This window comes from Sceloporus undulatus, chromosome 2 (assembly GCF_019175285.1).
Source record: "Sceloporus undulatus isolate JIND9_A2432 ecotype Alabama chromosome 2, SceUnd_v1.1, whole genome shotgun sequence".
Classification (NCBI taxonomy): Eukaryota; Metazoa; Chordata; class Lepidosauria; order Squamata; family Phrynosomatidae; genus Sceloporus; species Sceloporus undulatus.
The window spans coordinates 196715655-196731926 of record NC_056523.1 but is presented as its reverse complement, the minus strand read 5'-3'; the positions used below and the strand labels follow the sequence as shown (position 1 = coordinate 196731926).

Genomic DNA, 16272 nt, shown 5'->3' with positions numbered 1-16272 from the left:
CCCCATAGCCAAGCATCCTCTGCTCCCCCCAGATGAAGACCCATAGGGCTCAGTGCTCTTTAAGCTCCGTTTTTGGATTGATTCCTATGGGGAAAGAGGAGAGAGGGAGAGATGGCAGGACAACCCCATAGCCAAGCATCCTCTGCTCCCCCCAGATGAAGACCCATAGGGCTCACTGCTCTTTTAAAACTCCGTTTTTGGATTGATTCCTATGGGGAAGGGAGGTGAGGGATTTCAGTAAGCCAAGCCTCCCTTTTCCCTCTTTCCTGGGGGCGGCGCCTCTCCCGAGCCGTCCAACCACTGAGTGGCGACGTCATCAGAAGACAGCCCACAAAACGTAATACAGCAAACCGTTCTGAGAACGGTTTCAAGAAAAAGGAATCGCAGTGCGGTAAACTGCCGTTCTGATCACGTTTTGATTTCTAATGCGGTAATATCCGTTCCAGGAACGTTCTCATCACGTGATGAGATGGAACGTTCTCAGAACGCAGTGCGATAATCTCCAAAGAGTTGGGTTACTATAAACGAGGCATGGGTCTCCAAGGCCTCTTGGAAGATCTAGCTGCTACACAACAAACCTGGGAGATGTTACTTCTATGACGCCCAGAATTCCTTCATCAACATAGCTAAAGGCCATGTTGTCTAGGGAAACCTAGAGCATGTAGTCCAAAGAAAGGGATTTCTCCAGACCTTGCCACAAAGAAGCAATATCAAAATAGCCAACCATCAGATCATAGAGGCGAGGGTAACTAGTGGACAAGAAGGCCTTGGACAACTTAAGTCAAAACTTGCATTTCCACTTCCAAGGTCCAGAGTCAGGTAACGGTGTTTAGTGCCATCAATTTTAGATACTCATGACAGTATGAATTATTCTGGGTTTTTTTTTAAGCCATTCCAGCCATCTAGCAAAAAAATTGCTCAGAAAGGGTTGAGAATCACCAGATGAAAGGAACCTCTAGGGATACCTCTTGAGAATACTGGCCTGTCCTCTTTCACAGAAGACAGTCCTCTATCTCTTTTTGAAAGTGTCCTCTATTTAGAGTGTTATCCAGCCCAATTTGAAGATAAAGAACCATACAGAGGAAACTTCAATGGTCCTTGAAATTAACAATCAACACTTGGCATCTGATTTTTCCATGCGCAGTGTGCCCCTGTGTCACTGATATCCCTACTTGTGTGAGATGTATACTGTAATTCTGTTTAGATTATAAAAAATCATTTATAATTTTGCATTTGCCTGTAATAAATTAGCACATATCATTTAATACCAACTGTTGTCCTCTTTTGTCCTATGTTTGCCTATCCTATGTGGCCAAAACTCAATATACAGGTACAGATAGACTGGAGGATATTTGTAACTGATCTTCTGTCCAAGCTGGGGGGAAAGGGATGGGGGGTACACTTTACTGGGACTGACCCAGAACTGCAACCCCAGTATCATTAAGTAGAAACAGTGACATGAAAATGTATGTCATATTATGGATATTTCTACAATCTTATTTCCCTATACCCATGTACCTATTGCCATCTTTTTTTTAGCACAACTATGTGAATAACCTCACTCACGCATTCCGAGTTTATTATTGACACTATGGGACTGCATCTCTGAGCATCTCTACAAGTTCGGGTGATCACATGTGCCCGCACTCAAAAAAACAAGGAGTTGATGGCGCGAATGTATTTGAAACATGTTCAAGGCATGCAGAGTTTTATCCCGGTTTATTCCAGGTCTATTTGCATTGGTTATTCACACTGCCAATTCACACTGCGAATCTTAAAAGAAAACTCAGGAAAACCCCTGATATTGATTATTTCAGGTTAAGTGGGGGTTTTGGCAGCTCCCTCCAAACTTAATCGAATACATTCAAAATGCATCTGAACAACAAACATTCAAATCAGTTTCGACCCAAATTAAATTCACCGTCTGAATAACTCCTAAATCTTGTTAAGTTTTGTTGAACCCAACCAGAAGTAGACCAGAAGAAGCATTACTCTGAACAGCAAGCTGCTGGCTGAGGCTGTTCTCTAGAACAAGAGACAATATGCTTCTGCAGTTAAAGCAGAATTTGCTAAGACAGCTCTGTGCTTTTCTACAGGACACTTTCTGTGGAATCAATGTCCCCAATAATTATTGTGTATTCTCCTCCTAGCTGTTCTTCCCAGGTTTCTGTTTCTTTTATTTTATTTTCTCAAGAACTACCAATCCCAAAGTTCTTTATGCTGCACAGAGACCTGGGAAGAACAGCTAAGAGGAGAATGCACAATAATTATTGGGGACATTGATCCCAGAGATAGTGGGAGACAGCGCTGCTGGTAGGAATTAACAGGCACTAATATGTATTATGTAAATGCCTAGATCTGATACAGACATATGCCATGTGGCTATAAATACTAACCATGAGACCATATAATGGGATGGAGAAATAATATATGGGGGCATGTTTCAAGGGTGAACTGCCTCCTCCCCACTATGATACCTGGACCTTGCTTCTGTAATCTATCAGAACAGAAAAAGGAAGACAGTCTTGATGCCCATTTTGGAACCATGCTGAATCCCAAATGTTGTTGGACTGCAACTCCCAGCATACTTCTCCAGGCGTATAGATACTTCACCAATTGCTGGCCATGGCAGCAACAGTGGTTGGAAGTTGAAAACCAGCAACATTTGGAGGACTGCACAACATCTGGATGACCATGCTGTAAAATCTGTAGGAACCCAGCCTGGCTGCCTCAGTAGTTACTTAGCATCTGGTTTATGTACGCTCTACTTGGGCAAGCCAACAGAAGTTAAATCCAGATAAGATTAAAGTCATGATGGCTGGCTGGCCAGCCATGTGACTTAGGAAACAAGGGCACCCATTATAGATTTGGCTTTAGCCTCTCCAATTCCTCGTGCTTTTAATTTTGGGATACAGCGCACCACATTGTGTTTCAGCAGTTGCCTTCACTGGACAGAGAAGCATTGTCTTCTTTGGCACAGAGTAAGGAAAAGTCATTTTTCCTGTTAATAAGCAATGTTCACATTGTGTTGGTCTGGAGGGGCACACGTTACAAAACAATACAAGCATACCTCAGCTAACAAAGTAAATGTATTATCTGGCATTACTTAACAGAAAATTTGGTACCAAAGGCAAGAATAACAGGGACAAAATAAGGGGAAGTTCCTACATCACAAAAGACCATTTGAACAAAACCTCTTTGGAAGTTTTTAAACAGAGGCAGGATGGCCATTTGTCAGGTATGCTTTGATTGGGAGTTCCTGCATGGCAAGGGGTCGGACTTGATAGCCCTTGGCATCTCTTCCAACTCTACAATTCTACATCTGAAGAAGTACAGTCAGCCCTCTGTATCCACAGGTTTTTCATCCACGGATTCAAGCATCCATGCCTTGAAAATATTTTTAAAAGGTATAATTTCCAAAAAACAAACCTCGATTTTGTCATTTTATATAAAAGAAACCATTTTACTATGCCATTGTATTTGTTTATTTATTTCAAATGCTTTTTATTAACATAAAAAACAACTCACAAACCATAACAGAACAATAAACGTTCTACTTGTGTTTTTTTCATTTATTTTAATGTTTTTATTTGTTTATTTACTTGATTCTTTACCTTCCCTTTCCAAGCTATTTCAGTCTTTTCTTTCATTATTATTATTATTATTATTATTAACCTTTATTTATAAAGTGCTGTAAATTTACACAGCACTGTACATACATTGTTATCCTCAATCTGTTAGTCTATTGGTCTTTCTTCAAATTGTTCCTTTTAGAAGCTCCATTTTGGTGCCACCACAAACTACAATTCCCAGAATTCCAAAGCACTGAGGCATGGCAGTTGACATGGTGTCAAAGTGAATTATTTTATTTCTGCAGTGCAAATGCAGCTTTATAAATAGGAACTTCTTTGTCAGAGACTTTGGCCCCATATAGACAGGCCAAAATAAAGCTGCTTCGGATCACTTTGGAGTTATGCTGTTTAAATGATGCATGCGTCCTAAGAGTCCTAAGGACTGGAACGCAGCTTTGGCGCAGCTTCCGGACTCTTAGTATGCATGCATCATTTAAACAGCATACCTCCAAAGTGACCCGAAGCAGCTTTATTTTGGCCTCTCTGTATAGGGCTTTTGTTAAATGTGGTATTGGGAGTCCGGTGTGGCATAGTGATTTGAGTGTTGCGCTACAACTCTGAAGACCAGGATTCGATTCCCCGCTCAGCCATGAAACCTACTAAGTGACCTTGGGCAAGTCACACTCTTTCAGCCTCAGGGGAAGGCAATGGCAAACCTCCTCTGAACCAATCTTGCCAAGGAAACCCCATGGTTGCTTCGCCTTAGGATCACCATAAGACGGAAACAACTTGAAGGCACACAACAGCATACCTGTATGCATTGAAATTTTGGGTATTACGCACTCACTTTAAACACAAATCATTTACAACAGCACTTTCTGTGCCAAAGACCTCCTCCTCAATCAATGTTAGCATAACTTCCACCCTACTCAAGGGTGACTAGATGTCTTGCTTTACCAGACACGTCCTCCACTTCAACTTTCTGTCCAGGAGGAATTCCAAAATATCCTCCATTTGGAGCATGCTAAGAAGTGTGCACTTCTAGTCGGTCCTCCATTTTTCTAGGATGTCCTACATTTTACAATGCCTTGTCCTCCTTTACAGTGAGGTCACCTTGCCCCACCCTAGGTTAACAGCTTCTGGCTGTAAACCTTTTGCTTTTATCCTCCCCTCCAAGAAAGAAGGATTAATGAATTGGTGTAGACTGTAGAGTAATTCTCAACCTCAGCAAGGTATCCTGCAAAGAGTTAAGTATATTTACAAAAAAAAAAAGAGCTAAATTTGCTCAATGGCCTAAAACTATGTAGTCTACCCTGGATCCCCGTCTTGTGCTATCAGGGAAACGCCCCAGGACAAATGCTCCTTCCTTCTATTTCCTGCTGAAGCAACAAGGGAAGGCCCTGAATGTCTGTTTGTCCAAGTAACCTGCCGCTTGGTTACCTCCTATGCTTGCTCACCTCACCTTTTCGAGCAAGCGCAGGGTTCCCAAGCTGGCCGACACTAAGCAAACACAGGCTTGGCAGGGCCTTTGCCAGCACATCCACTCCACCCTTTTCTGTCATTCCTGGGTCCTCCTCAAAGGCAGGAACATAAGGTGATATTCCCTTGCTGGCACTTTGGGGTCATTCAGACATCACTTTTTTTTAGCACGACAACGCAGATCATCTCACTTACGCATTCCCAGTGTGCTATTCACACAATGGCACCGCATCGATGTGCATCTCTACAAGTTCAGTTGCTCACATGTGATTTCAAATAAAGATGGCGTCAACTATACAAATGTATTTGGAACACATTCAAGGCCTGGAGTGTTTTATCCTGGGTCTATGTATCCATTATTCACACTACCGTCAATGTGGATCTGTTTTGTTTGTTTTTTTAAGGGAAAAACCCAGTACTAATTATTCCAGATTAAGGTGTTTTTTGGCAGCCCCCCCCCCCAATTTATTTGGATGCATTCAGGATGTGTGTGAACAAGCCAGATTCATCCTGGATTATATTTGCAGAGTGAATAACACTTTCAGGTGCACATCTGTTCTAGATCCCAGACAATGCTGGTCCAGAAATAAACTATGCTTGAAAACTATCCTTTTTTTTTTTTTTTTTTTTTTAGGTCTGCAATTCTGAGAAGCCCCCAGGTATCGTGGTCAAAGTCTGGGAGTTGCAATTGAAAATATTTATTTTTCTAAAATCTTCAAACAGGGTCTTTTCTCAGCGGGCCCTGGATTATCATAGGAAGATGCTGACTGTGTGAGATCACCAATTCCTCTACCTCAGGATTGGTGATGCTAGAGATAGACAACATGTTGTTCTCTAGATGTTACTGAATGCAACTTCCAGCATCCCCCACTAGGCTGGGGCTGATGGGAGGGAGGTCCATGCATTATCAGGTTGACCAGATGTCCTAACCACAAAGAAGGAGAAGGCATCGCAAAATCAAGACAAATAGAGGACATGATCAACTAAAAACTAAAAACCCTCATATAAATGTAAACGCATGCTTTTTAGTAATGGAGGACATTTTGAAATTCCTCCTGTACAGAAATGCAAAACATGTCCTGGAAAAGGAAGATGATCTGGTCAACCTGATGCATTATGCATCTTTCATCTATGTCAGAATTGGGCAAAAGGTGTCCCTTCAGATATTATCGGGCTGCAACTACTATGAGCCCTATCTAGCCAGTATAGCTAGTGATGAGAAATGTTTAGGAAACAGGACTTGAAAAAGGTATCTGCCAGAGGAGAGACCTTGGAGTTTATCACATGGGAGGAATTTCTCTTAATTTCAAATGAGAAGAAAGTGGGGCCAGAACGTATTCACGTGAATTCGCTAGTTCAGTGAATTTACATGAATTTGAATTGCGTTCGAACTGACTTGCCATTGCCCGAAAATAGCTTGCCATTGGCTGAAATTGTGTGATCACCTCTCACGCAATAACGTGAAATCCCAAAATTGCGTGTGGTAGTCTATCACACAATAACATTAAACCCCATGATTGAGTTCAGATTGCCATTGGATTATACTTCCAATTTCCCTTGTCTGATGACATCCCTTGGAGCCAAGTGAGGAATGCATGGCCCTCCAGATATGATGCAATTCCTCCCACCCTGGCCAGCACAGCTAATGATGAGGGAATATGGGAACTGGAGGGCTACATATTCCCAATCTCTACCGTAGAGAATTTCTGTCCATCACAACATTGAGCATTGCAAGCCATGGTTTTGCAGTACACAAGGCAGTTCTGCATACCTACCTAGCCAGGAACTTCCTGATCCAAGCAGAAGAAGTCAAAGTGATCAATAACCAATGAATAACAATCCTACATCCTTGATCTCACAACCCAACACAGTCCAGGCATGAACTCTGCCATGTGGAAGCCATGGTGGCATGGCAATTGATCAATAGATACCATGCTGATATGAAAGAGGGTTGTGTGCCTTCAAGTCATCTCCGACTTATGGAGACCCTAAGGCGTGGGGTATGGCATATGTCCCTGTTGCCAGCCTGTCTGTACCTCAGGATGTATTGAGTGAGCCTCCTTTGCTGATGGGTGAGGGCATTTGCCTCTATCAAGCCAGAAATGGGGAGGAATCTGGCAACTATAACTTTTGGGTTTGTTAATAAGGCAAGTCAAAAATTACAGAAAGTTGTTCGTAAATATATTCCAAATTTTTATTTCTTATAGCAGATGTACTGCTTCGCTTTGGTACACTAGTCCTCCCAGAGATCTGAGATTACATCTCCCACTGTCCCAAGCTAGCATGACCTTGCCTGAGGATGATTAGAGTTGCAGTCAACAAGTCATACACATCTGGACATAACCAGGGTGAGAAAATCTAATGGTTGTTGTTGTTGATGTATGCCTTCAAGCCATCTTTGACTTATGGTGACCCTAACACAAACCTATCATGGGGTTTTCTTGGCAAGTTTCTTCACAGGGAGTTTGCCTTTGCCATCTTCTGAGGCTGAGAGTGTGTGACCTGCCCAAGGTCATCCAGTGGGTTTCTATGGCCAAGCCAGGAATCAAACGCTTGTCTCCAGAGTTGCAGTCCAACACTCAGTTCACTATGCCACAGTGGCTTCAGATACTGAAGGCTGCATTTCAGAATACTGGGTACAGAAGGCTATATATTTCCCAGGAACTGGGAAAACCACCTCTGAGTATTCCATGCCTAAGAAAACCCTATGAAAGCCATCATTTACTGCCTATAAGACCCACTGTAACTGGCGAGTGGATGGGTTTCTAACCTCAAGAACAAGGGGTTTTACAAGATCATGAAAGGAAACCATGGGTGAGGATTCACTTGCTATCCTCTGTCTATGAGATCAGATATAGCAGAGATGGGAAACCTGAGTGATCCTCCAGGTGTTCCTGGACTGCAACACACATCACTCCCGAAAACTAAGTGTACTGTCAGAAGCTGATGCAGGTGGCAACCCAGTAACATCTGAAGGCCATGTGTTTCTTCATGCTTGAGTTCAAGCCTAGTAAATTGAAGCCACACCAGAACTGTAATTTAAAACAAAAATGAATTGCTTAAAGCCATGGCTCTCAAATGGTGGGATGGGACCCCAGGGTTTTGTGTGAAAGAGTTACACAAGGGGGATGGGAGACTTGGAGGCCCTGACTTTCTCTCACATAGTTATTCAGACGGTGGAAATAATCCCACTAGAACATGCGTTGAATCAGAGTTGTTCACATCAATTTTGAATACATCTGATTAAGTTTGGGGGGGCTGGCTGCCATTCTCAGAACAGACCCACTGCTGACCAACTAGCTTTCCCACCCTACCATTAGGCAGGGTGAGGCAGCTGCTTGCCAGCTGCTTCGGGATGGCAAGATAAGGACAGCAACAGGTTAGTCATGTCATCGATTACTTTTGCGGTTTTCATTTTGCTTCCTGCTAGGGATCGACAAAGGTGCTTGTGGGACAAACAGCGTCAGGTGCCAGAATAACTTCACAGGCCTTGGGTCCTCCTATACATTTTCATTTCGCCTGAGGACAGGGCAGCGCCCATTTGCTATTTAAGCAGTTAAATATATGAACTGTGCCTAAATACCCTGACCTTGGAAGCTAAGCAGGGTCAGCCCTGGTTAATACTTGGATGGGAGACCACCCCAATGAATCCCAGATTTGTTGTTGCTGTGAGCCTTCAAGTCTTATGAGCCTAAGACAAACTTATATAGCAACAGCAATAGCAAGTACATTTCTATACCGTATATCAGTGAACTATCACAGGGTTTTCTTGGCAAGATTTGTTCAGAGGGGGTTTGCCTGTGCATTCCTCTGAGGCTGAGAGAGTGTGGCTTGCCCAGGGTCACCCAGTGGGTTTCATGGCTGAGCGCAGGTTTGAACCCTGTTCTCCAGGGTCTTAGTCCAACACTCAAACCCACACACCACACTGGCTCTCAAATCCGAGGTGCTGTTACTCCTTGCCCAAGAAAATCCTGTGAAACTAATGGGACCAGTCCTGGTTAGGACTTGGATAGGAGACCGCCAATGAAAACAGTTCTGCAGGTTCTACTTCCAAGGAAGGAACTGGCAAAAACACCACTTGGCTTTCCCCCCTCCAGCTTCTCTGGTTGCCACCTGCCTGCTCACCTTAGGGCCTAAATACCCTAATGGCACCAGATCCCATCAGGCAAGCAGGGCCAGCCTTGGGTAGTCCTTGGATGGGAGGCCACCACCAGTTGGGTGCTGCAGGCTCTATTTCCAAGGAAGGAACTGGCAAAGTTACTCTGCGTACCTGGCTTCCCCCCCCCCAGCTCTTCTAGTTGCCCCCTGCCTGCTCACCTGAGGCCATAAAGCCAGTAAATCCTGTCTGATCTTGGACACTAAGCAGGATCAGACTTGGTTAGTCCCTGGATGGGAGTCCACGAAACAAATTCAGGTGCTGCAGTCTCTATTTCGGAGAAACGAACTGACAAAACTACCTCTATGAGTACTCGGCTGCTCCAGTCTCCACCTGCTTGCTTACCTGATGACCTACATACCCTAAAGGCACCGGACCCCATCGACTAAGCATAGCCAGCTTTGGTTAGTCCTCGGATGGGAATCCAACCAAAATCAGGCACTACGGTCTCTATTTCAGAGGAAGGAACTGGCAAAAACCCATCTGAGCATCCAGCTCCTCCACCTGTGCCTGTTCACCTGAGGGCCTAAATCCCCCCAAAGGGCACCATATCTATCTGTTCCTGGATGCTAAGCAGGGCCAGCCTTGGTTAGTAGTCCACCAACAAAAACTAGGCACTACACTCTCTATTTCAGAAGAAGGAACTGGCAAAACCCCTTTTTAGTACCCAGCTCCTCCAGCCTCCACCTGCTCACTTGAGGGCCTAAATCCCCTACAGGCTCTGTATCTGTCTCATTGGATACGAAGCAGGGCCAGCCTTGGTTAGTCCTTAGGTGAGAGTCCCCCAACAAAAACCAAGCACTACAGTCTCTATTTCAGAAGAAGGAACTGGCAAAAAAAACAAACCCTAGTACAGTACCCAGCTGCTCACCTGAGAGCCTAAATCCCCCCAAAGGGACTATATCTATCTGATCTGGATGCTAAGCAGGGCCAGCCTGGGTTAGTCCTTGGGTGGGAGTCCACCCACAAAAAAACACAAGCGCTGCAATCTCTATTTCAGAGGAGGAAATTACCAAAAAACCCACCTCCAACCACTTGTCTATCCCCACCCCCTCCCTCCAGCCTCCACCTGAGCCTGCTGGCCTGGGAAGGAGGCTGCATTGCAGATCCCTGGAGCAGAAGGTTCCTTGGCTGCCTGTGGCTGCCTTACCTCTGGCTGGGGCTTCCCTCTTGCAGAGCCATGGCTGGAGCCTCCCCTCTTGCCAGACTGCAGCCCTGGAGGAGGAGGAAGGCAAGGCGACACGAAGCAGGAGGGTTGGGCTGGCTGGCTGGGCTGGGCTCCTCCTCCTCCCTGCAGGTGCCTCCTGGGCAGGGCCATCAGCCGTCCTCCTTTTCCCGGACGCGTCCTCCATTTCACCCTACCCAAGGGGCATCCTACAAGCTCCTCCCCTTGGAGCATCACTCAGAAGCAGGGCTTTACAGTCTGGAGCTTGCCTTCAGCCATGTCCTCTATTTTTACTTTTTCTTGAATGCGATGCCATTTTCCTTGGCGATTAGGACATCTGGCCCAGGCCGCCCGGGCGTCCTCCATTTCTCCCCTTCCTGCCCAGGAGACATCCCAAAAGGTCCTCCCCTTTTGGAATATCGCTCAGAAGCATTGATTTTATGGAATCATAGAATTGGAAGAGATCATCCAGAGTCCAACCCTGTTCTGCCATGCAGGAACTCTCAATCGAAGCACTCCCTGTGACAGATGGCCATCCAGCCTCTCTTTAAAGACCTCCAAGGAAGGAGGCTCCACTACACTCCGAGGGATTTAGATCTTTCAAGAGTGTTTCTAGCTTTTCTTTGGTCCTCTCCTGCATCTCCCTGGAATGTCCTCCTTTTTAGGATGCCTTGCTTTTGGGATGTATAGCATGGCTTTTGTATTTCTGGGAGTGTTTTGTAGCTTTGGTTTGGGACTGTCCTCCTTTGGCGGTGAGGTGGACATCTGGTCACTCTGGGTCAGGGTGACCAAGCGTCCTCCTTTTCCCGGACATGTCCTCCACTTCAGCCTCCCTGTCCAGGAGGCATTCCCAAAAGGTCCTCCCCATTGAGCATCACTATGAAGCATTATGCCATGCTGCCTCTCCTTGTAAGGTAGGCCAGTTCTATTGTCCTCAAGTGGTAGGAAGCACTAGTGAGGTTGAAAGAACTGCTAGGCTTCTTGTGATAGAACTGAGAGTAGTTAAACCAAGCAGCTTTGTTTTTCACCACTCAGCGTTTGCTTGTAGAATCTCAAGGGTCCAGAACAGCTCAGGCCTCAGTCCCACTGTGTTTTAAACCAGTTTGCAAAACAGTTTGAAGCACTTTAAATTATCCTGGTTTGCACTTGAACCAAATGGCTGAAGCGGTTCAGAGAGGGAGGCCATGCGCTAGACCCACTGAACGCCCGTCTTTTTGACGTTGATTTTTTTCTGTATCTTTTTCAATAAATCGATTCCGTTCAAGTGTGACCAATATGTGGTTCGGAATCGATCTTCGACCAGCTGTAGTGGATCCATTTTGAATTGATTAATTAATCAATGTGAACAAAAAGTTGGTTATTTTACAAGGAAAAATGTGATTGGGGCAAATGTAGCGTGAACCAAATCCCACTGTTGAATTGATCCATTGATTCAGATCACAATCTGATTTATTTGTAAGTGGCAATGAGGCCTCAGGTAGACCCCATATAGTTCTTCTTCCCCAAATCCTTATTGAGGTTGAAGATATTGTTATTCCAAACACCTGGAGAGTCAAGTCCAAGAACAGCACCTGGTTATTCCCTCCCAGGCACCAAGGTCCACAGGACTACCAAGGGTAGTGGACTTCAGGTGTTAATGAACCACTACTCCCAGCATCCTTCACCACTGGCCAGGCTCACTGGAACTAGTGGGAAAGAGGATCATATGTGGAATTCAACCACATCTGAAGGTGGAGATCTCCATCACAAAGGCTGGAAAGAGACATAGTGGATGGTAAAGGAAGTATCTTTTCATGTTGCAATTGGACTTTAAATTTGCTTGATATTGAGAACTTCCCAGGATCCACGTGGCCAGAAGGAGGTGGTTCCAGCCTGCAAGAAATACCCCTCTGTACCATCTGAACCAAGAACAAAAACATCAAAATGCAGGCTTATGATTAACATTTCCCCCTTCCTGTATGATTTTTAACACCTTTGCCTGATGAAGAAGCCAGTAGAGCTTTAAAGGCTTACAGCCTGTATATTGTGCACTTTGGTTGGCTCAATAAAGGCATTACTGTTTGGTGGATTTTTGATGTTACTGGATTTGCTAGATGGCCAACACGGCTACCGCTGGATGATCACATCTGAAGGTGTGTCAGGCTAGCTTTAATGCACAGATGTGAGCAGAAACAAGTAAAACAGAGCAATGGCAAAACACACAGTTAATGAGGCCTGGCTGGTATATCTCTACTGTCATTTGCCCAAAAAGATAAAGAAACAAACCTGTACCTGGTGTGGTGATTTGTGTGTTGGAGATCAGGGCTTGAATATTTGTTCAGCTATGGAACCCCCATGGGTGGCTTTGTGCCAACCACACACTCTCAGCCTCAGAGGAAGGCATGGCAAACCCTTTCTGAACAAATCTTGCCAAGAAAACCTACTAGGTTCACTTTAGAGTGGTCCTATGTTGGAAACATCTTGAAAGCACACAATCATAGCTCAGAGATGGGGAATATACAGCCCTCCAAATGTTGTTGGACTCTAGTTCCCATCATCCCTCACCTTTGGCTATTTTGATGGAATATACCTTCTTACAACCTCTGGAAGGCCACTCATAATAGACAGTTTTTAGTTTGCTGATGACAGTAGGGCCACAAATTTGACTCGAGTTGCTTCCTGTATCACACATTTCCTTTGTTGTTTTGGTCTGATGTAAACGTAGTAGCTAGTCTATACCACAAAAAACTGTCCTGATAATGCAATATTTGTGTTTTGATTTGATTTGTTTTAATGAAGTGACTGCTTGATCTGAACTGGCCAAAAGAAATAACAACCTCAAAGCTTCCTCTTGAGATGCATTTGCACAAGCAGAAAGAGTCCCTTCATGGGTTATCTGCCACTGGGATCAGGGTGCCTTTATTGTCTCTCTTTAATCTGTTCTGCACTAAAGGTGGTCAAACCGGCTTTTTGGAAACAGCTAGTAACTTGGAGTATGGTCAGGCAGTAAGGGGATGCCCCTAGGGCAACAGTTATTTTAAGCAGCTAAATAACCATTTAAGAATAGCACTTTAAGATGTCACAACTTTTTAGAACAATGGTTGAATTCAAAGATATAGCCATGTTAGTCTATAGAATCAGTACGTAGATAGATCTTGTAGCACCTCTGAGACTAACTGAAAGAAATTGGCAGCATGAGCTTTCCTAAACTTCAGTCTACTTCCTCAGATGCAATGGTTGTGTGTCTTCAAGTTGACTCTACTTATGCATCATAGGAAATTTAAAATCCAATTGCAAGTTGACTCTCCTTATGCCTCACTAAGGCTGAGTGTGACTTGCACAAGGTCACTCAATGGATTTCCACAGCTAAGTGGGAATTTTACTCCCAGAGTCTTTGTCCAGTGCTCAAACTACACTATGTTGACTATCATAGGTACAGCAGTGGTTGGTTGTTGTTAGCTGCCTTCAAGTGATTTAAAGCAGTGTCATATTTGCATTAATTCTGCAGTGTGGCAGCATCCATAATCTCACCCAGCAGAGAGAAAATCTTTGACATTATTCCTGTGACCACAAATGGTGTGTGTGAACCAGGTGTGTGTGAACCAGGGTTACACAGTATGATACATACATACATACACACACACACACACACACCTCTCTTCTATGCCAACATTCTCTGAAGATGCCAGCCACAGATGCTAGTGAAACGTCAGGAATAAACTCTTCTAGAACATGGCCACATAGCCCGAAAAAAACCCACAAAAAACTGTGGATGCCAGCCATAAAAGCCTTCAACTTCACAAATAACCAAGGTGTTAGTAGACCCCAAGTTTAACATGAGCCCACAGTGTGATGCTGCAGTTAAAAAAGCCAATGCAATTCTAGGCTGCATCAATAGAAGTAATTTCTTGATCAAGGGAAGTAATAGTGCCACTCTATTCTGCTTTGGCCAGGCCTTACCTGGAATACTGTGTCCAGTTCTATGCACCACAGTTCAAAAAGGACATTGAGAAACTGGAGCATGTCCAAAGGAGGGCAGCCAAAATGGTGAAGGGTCTAGAAACCATGCCCTATGAGGAGAGACTTAGGGAGCTTGGTATGTTTAGTCTGGAGAAGAAAAGGTTAAGAGGTGATATGATAGCCCTGTTTAAATATTTGAAGGGATGTCATATTGAGGATAGAGCAAGCTTGTTTTCTGCTGCTCCAGGGAATAAGACACAGAGCAATGGAAGCAAACTAGAGGAAAAGAGATTCCAGCTCAGCATTAAGAATAACATCCTGTCAGTACAAGCTATTTGACAATGGAACATATTGCCCTGGAGAGTGGTGGAGTCTCCTTCTTTGGAGGTTTTTAAACAGAGGCTGGATGGCCATCTGTTGGGGTTGCATTGATTGTGTGTTCCTGCATGGCAGTGGTCAGACTGGATGGCCCTTGATGGCTCTTCCAACTCTATGATTCTATGATGCTACATCGCTAACCTGACTCCAGTTCCAGCTAAGAGCTTACTTCTAGCTATCATTGCTGAGGCCTCATGGCTGCGCTTCAGTTAAGTTCCATGATCTGCTGCATTGCTACCAATTACAGCAGTATGAAGCACTTTAGCAATAATAATAATAATCAAAGATTAGTCTAAACAAGTGATTGCCAAACTGCCGGTCCATAAATACCTTTGCCTACTATTCCTGAAATTTCTCACCAAGGGGTGCTTGAGCATTATAGCCAAATATCTACGATCTCTAAGTTAGAAATTAAAGGTCCAGGCTAGACAGGTGCTGATGCATAAGCCATTCACTGCCAGTCCACAGTGAGTTTTCAGAAAATAAAGAAATAATCGTACCCAATGGCAGAAGTAAGTTACTGTTCCCTGGCACATCGTTTTAAAAAATGCTGGTCCACTACATCAGAAACAGTGAGCCCTTGGTATCTGCTGGGGTTTGGCTCCAAGACCGCCATGGACACCAAAATCCATGGATTTTCAAGTCCCATTGAAAAACAATGGCATAGTAAAATGGTGTCCCTTATATAACATTGCAAAAGCAAGGGGTGCTTTTTGTAATTTCCATATTTTTAAAATGTTTTCAAGCCATGGATGCTTGAATCCATAGATAAAAAAATCTGTGGTTATGGAGGGCTGACTGTAGTTTGAGAAGCACTGGTCTAAACCGTACCTGAAAGTGAGTACTACGATTCAAATTTCAACATCTCTCCAGTTTCAGAAACTACTAAGACACAGGACACCCAAGAACAGAGGCAGAGCTGGAGTGAGCAAAGGTGTAACAACTGAGAACAACGTTGGATAGGCCTGGCAAAATAAACTTGTGATGGATGGCTAAAAAATCCAGAGGGCCTGGGATGGTAGCACTGCAAGTGGGTTGTATTCCAAATCATTTGGAAGCAGAACAGCCCCGCTAGGTATAGAAAGCTAAATTATCTTGCTTAGTTTGTGGAGCTAATTATTCCTCAGCCATCCTGGAGGGCTTTACCACTGAAAGCCATTGTAAAAGTAGTTGAAATAAACAGATCTGGATCAAAATTGGCAACCTTCTTGCTCTATAAGGCAAAAAAAACAAAACAAAACCATAAGATATTATTTTGTAGACATTTTCCTTCTTTGTATACACACATGCAAAAAAGAAAAAGAAAAACTATTATACAGGAAACAGCTGAAATAGCTCTAATTATCTCTCTTAGACGCTCCTTTGCAATGTTTTCTGTTAAATATTCCCACGCATCCTGATGTTTAGCTGCCCAGAAACTTCCCAAATGTACTTCAGATATTTTATACCTGCTTAGCTGAACTGAGTATTAAATTTTATTTCAAGCCAAGCGATATTTAACTTTATTTCAAAATTCCATACATACAATTTATATTTATGTAACATTTGACTAATGACATTCAATGGCTTTCAGTATTTGATTG

General features: G+C 43.9%; 1 protein-coding gene across 2 annotated transcripts in view; it reads right to left on the bottom strand.

Moving 5' to 3' along the window:
- Positions 1 to 10440, bottom strand: part of LOC121922585 (tetratricopeptide repeat protein 39A-like) — a 45765-nt gene extending 35325 nt beyond the window's left edge. For both annotated transcript variants that reach the window (XR_006102188.1, XM_042452194.1), the window contains exon 1: positions 10358 to 10440. Coding sequence is in view for 1 of the 2 variants with exons in the window: in XM_042452194.1 (XP_042308128.1) it covers positions 10358 to 10389 (32 nt within the window). In the remaining variant the exon portion in view is untranslated. The remainder of the gene's footprint in view (positions 1 to 10357) is intronic.
- Positions 10441 to 16272: the final 5832 nt, after the last annotated feature.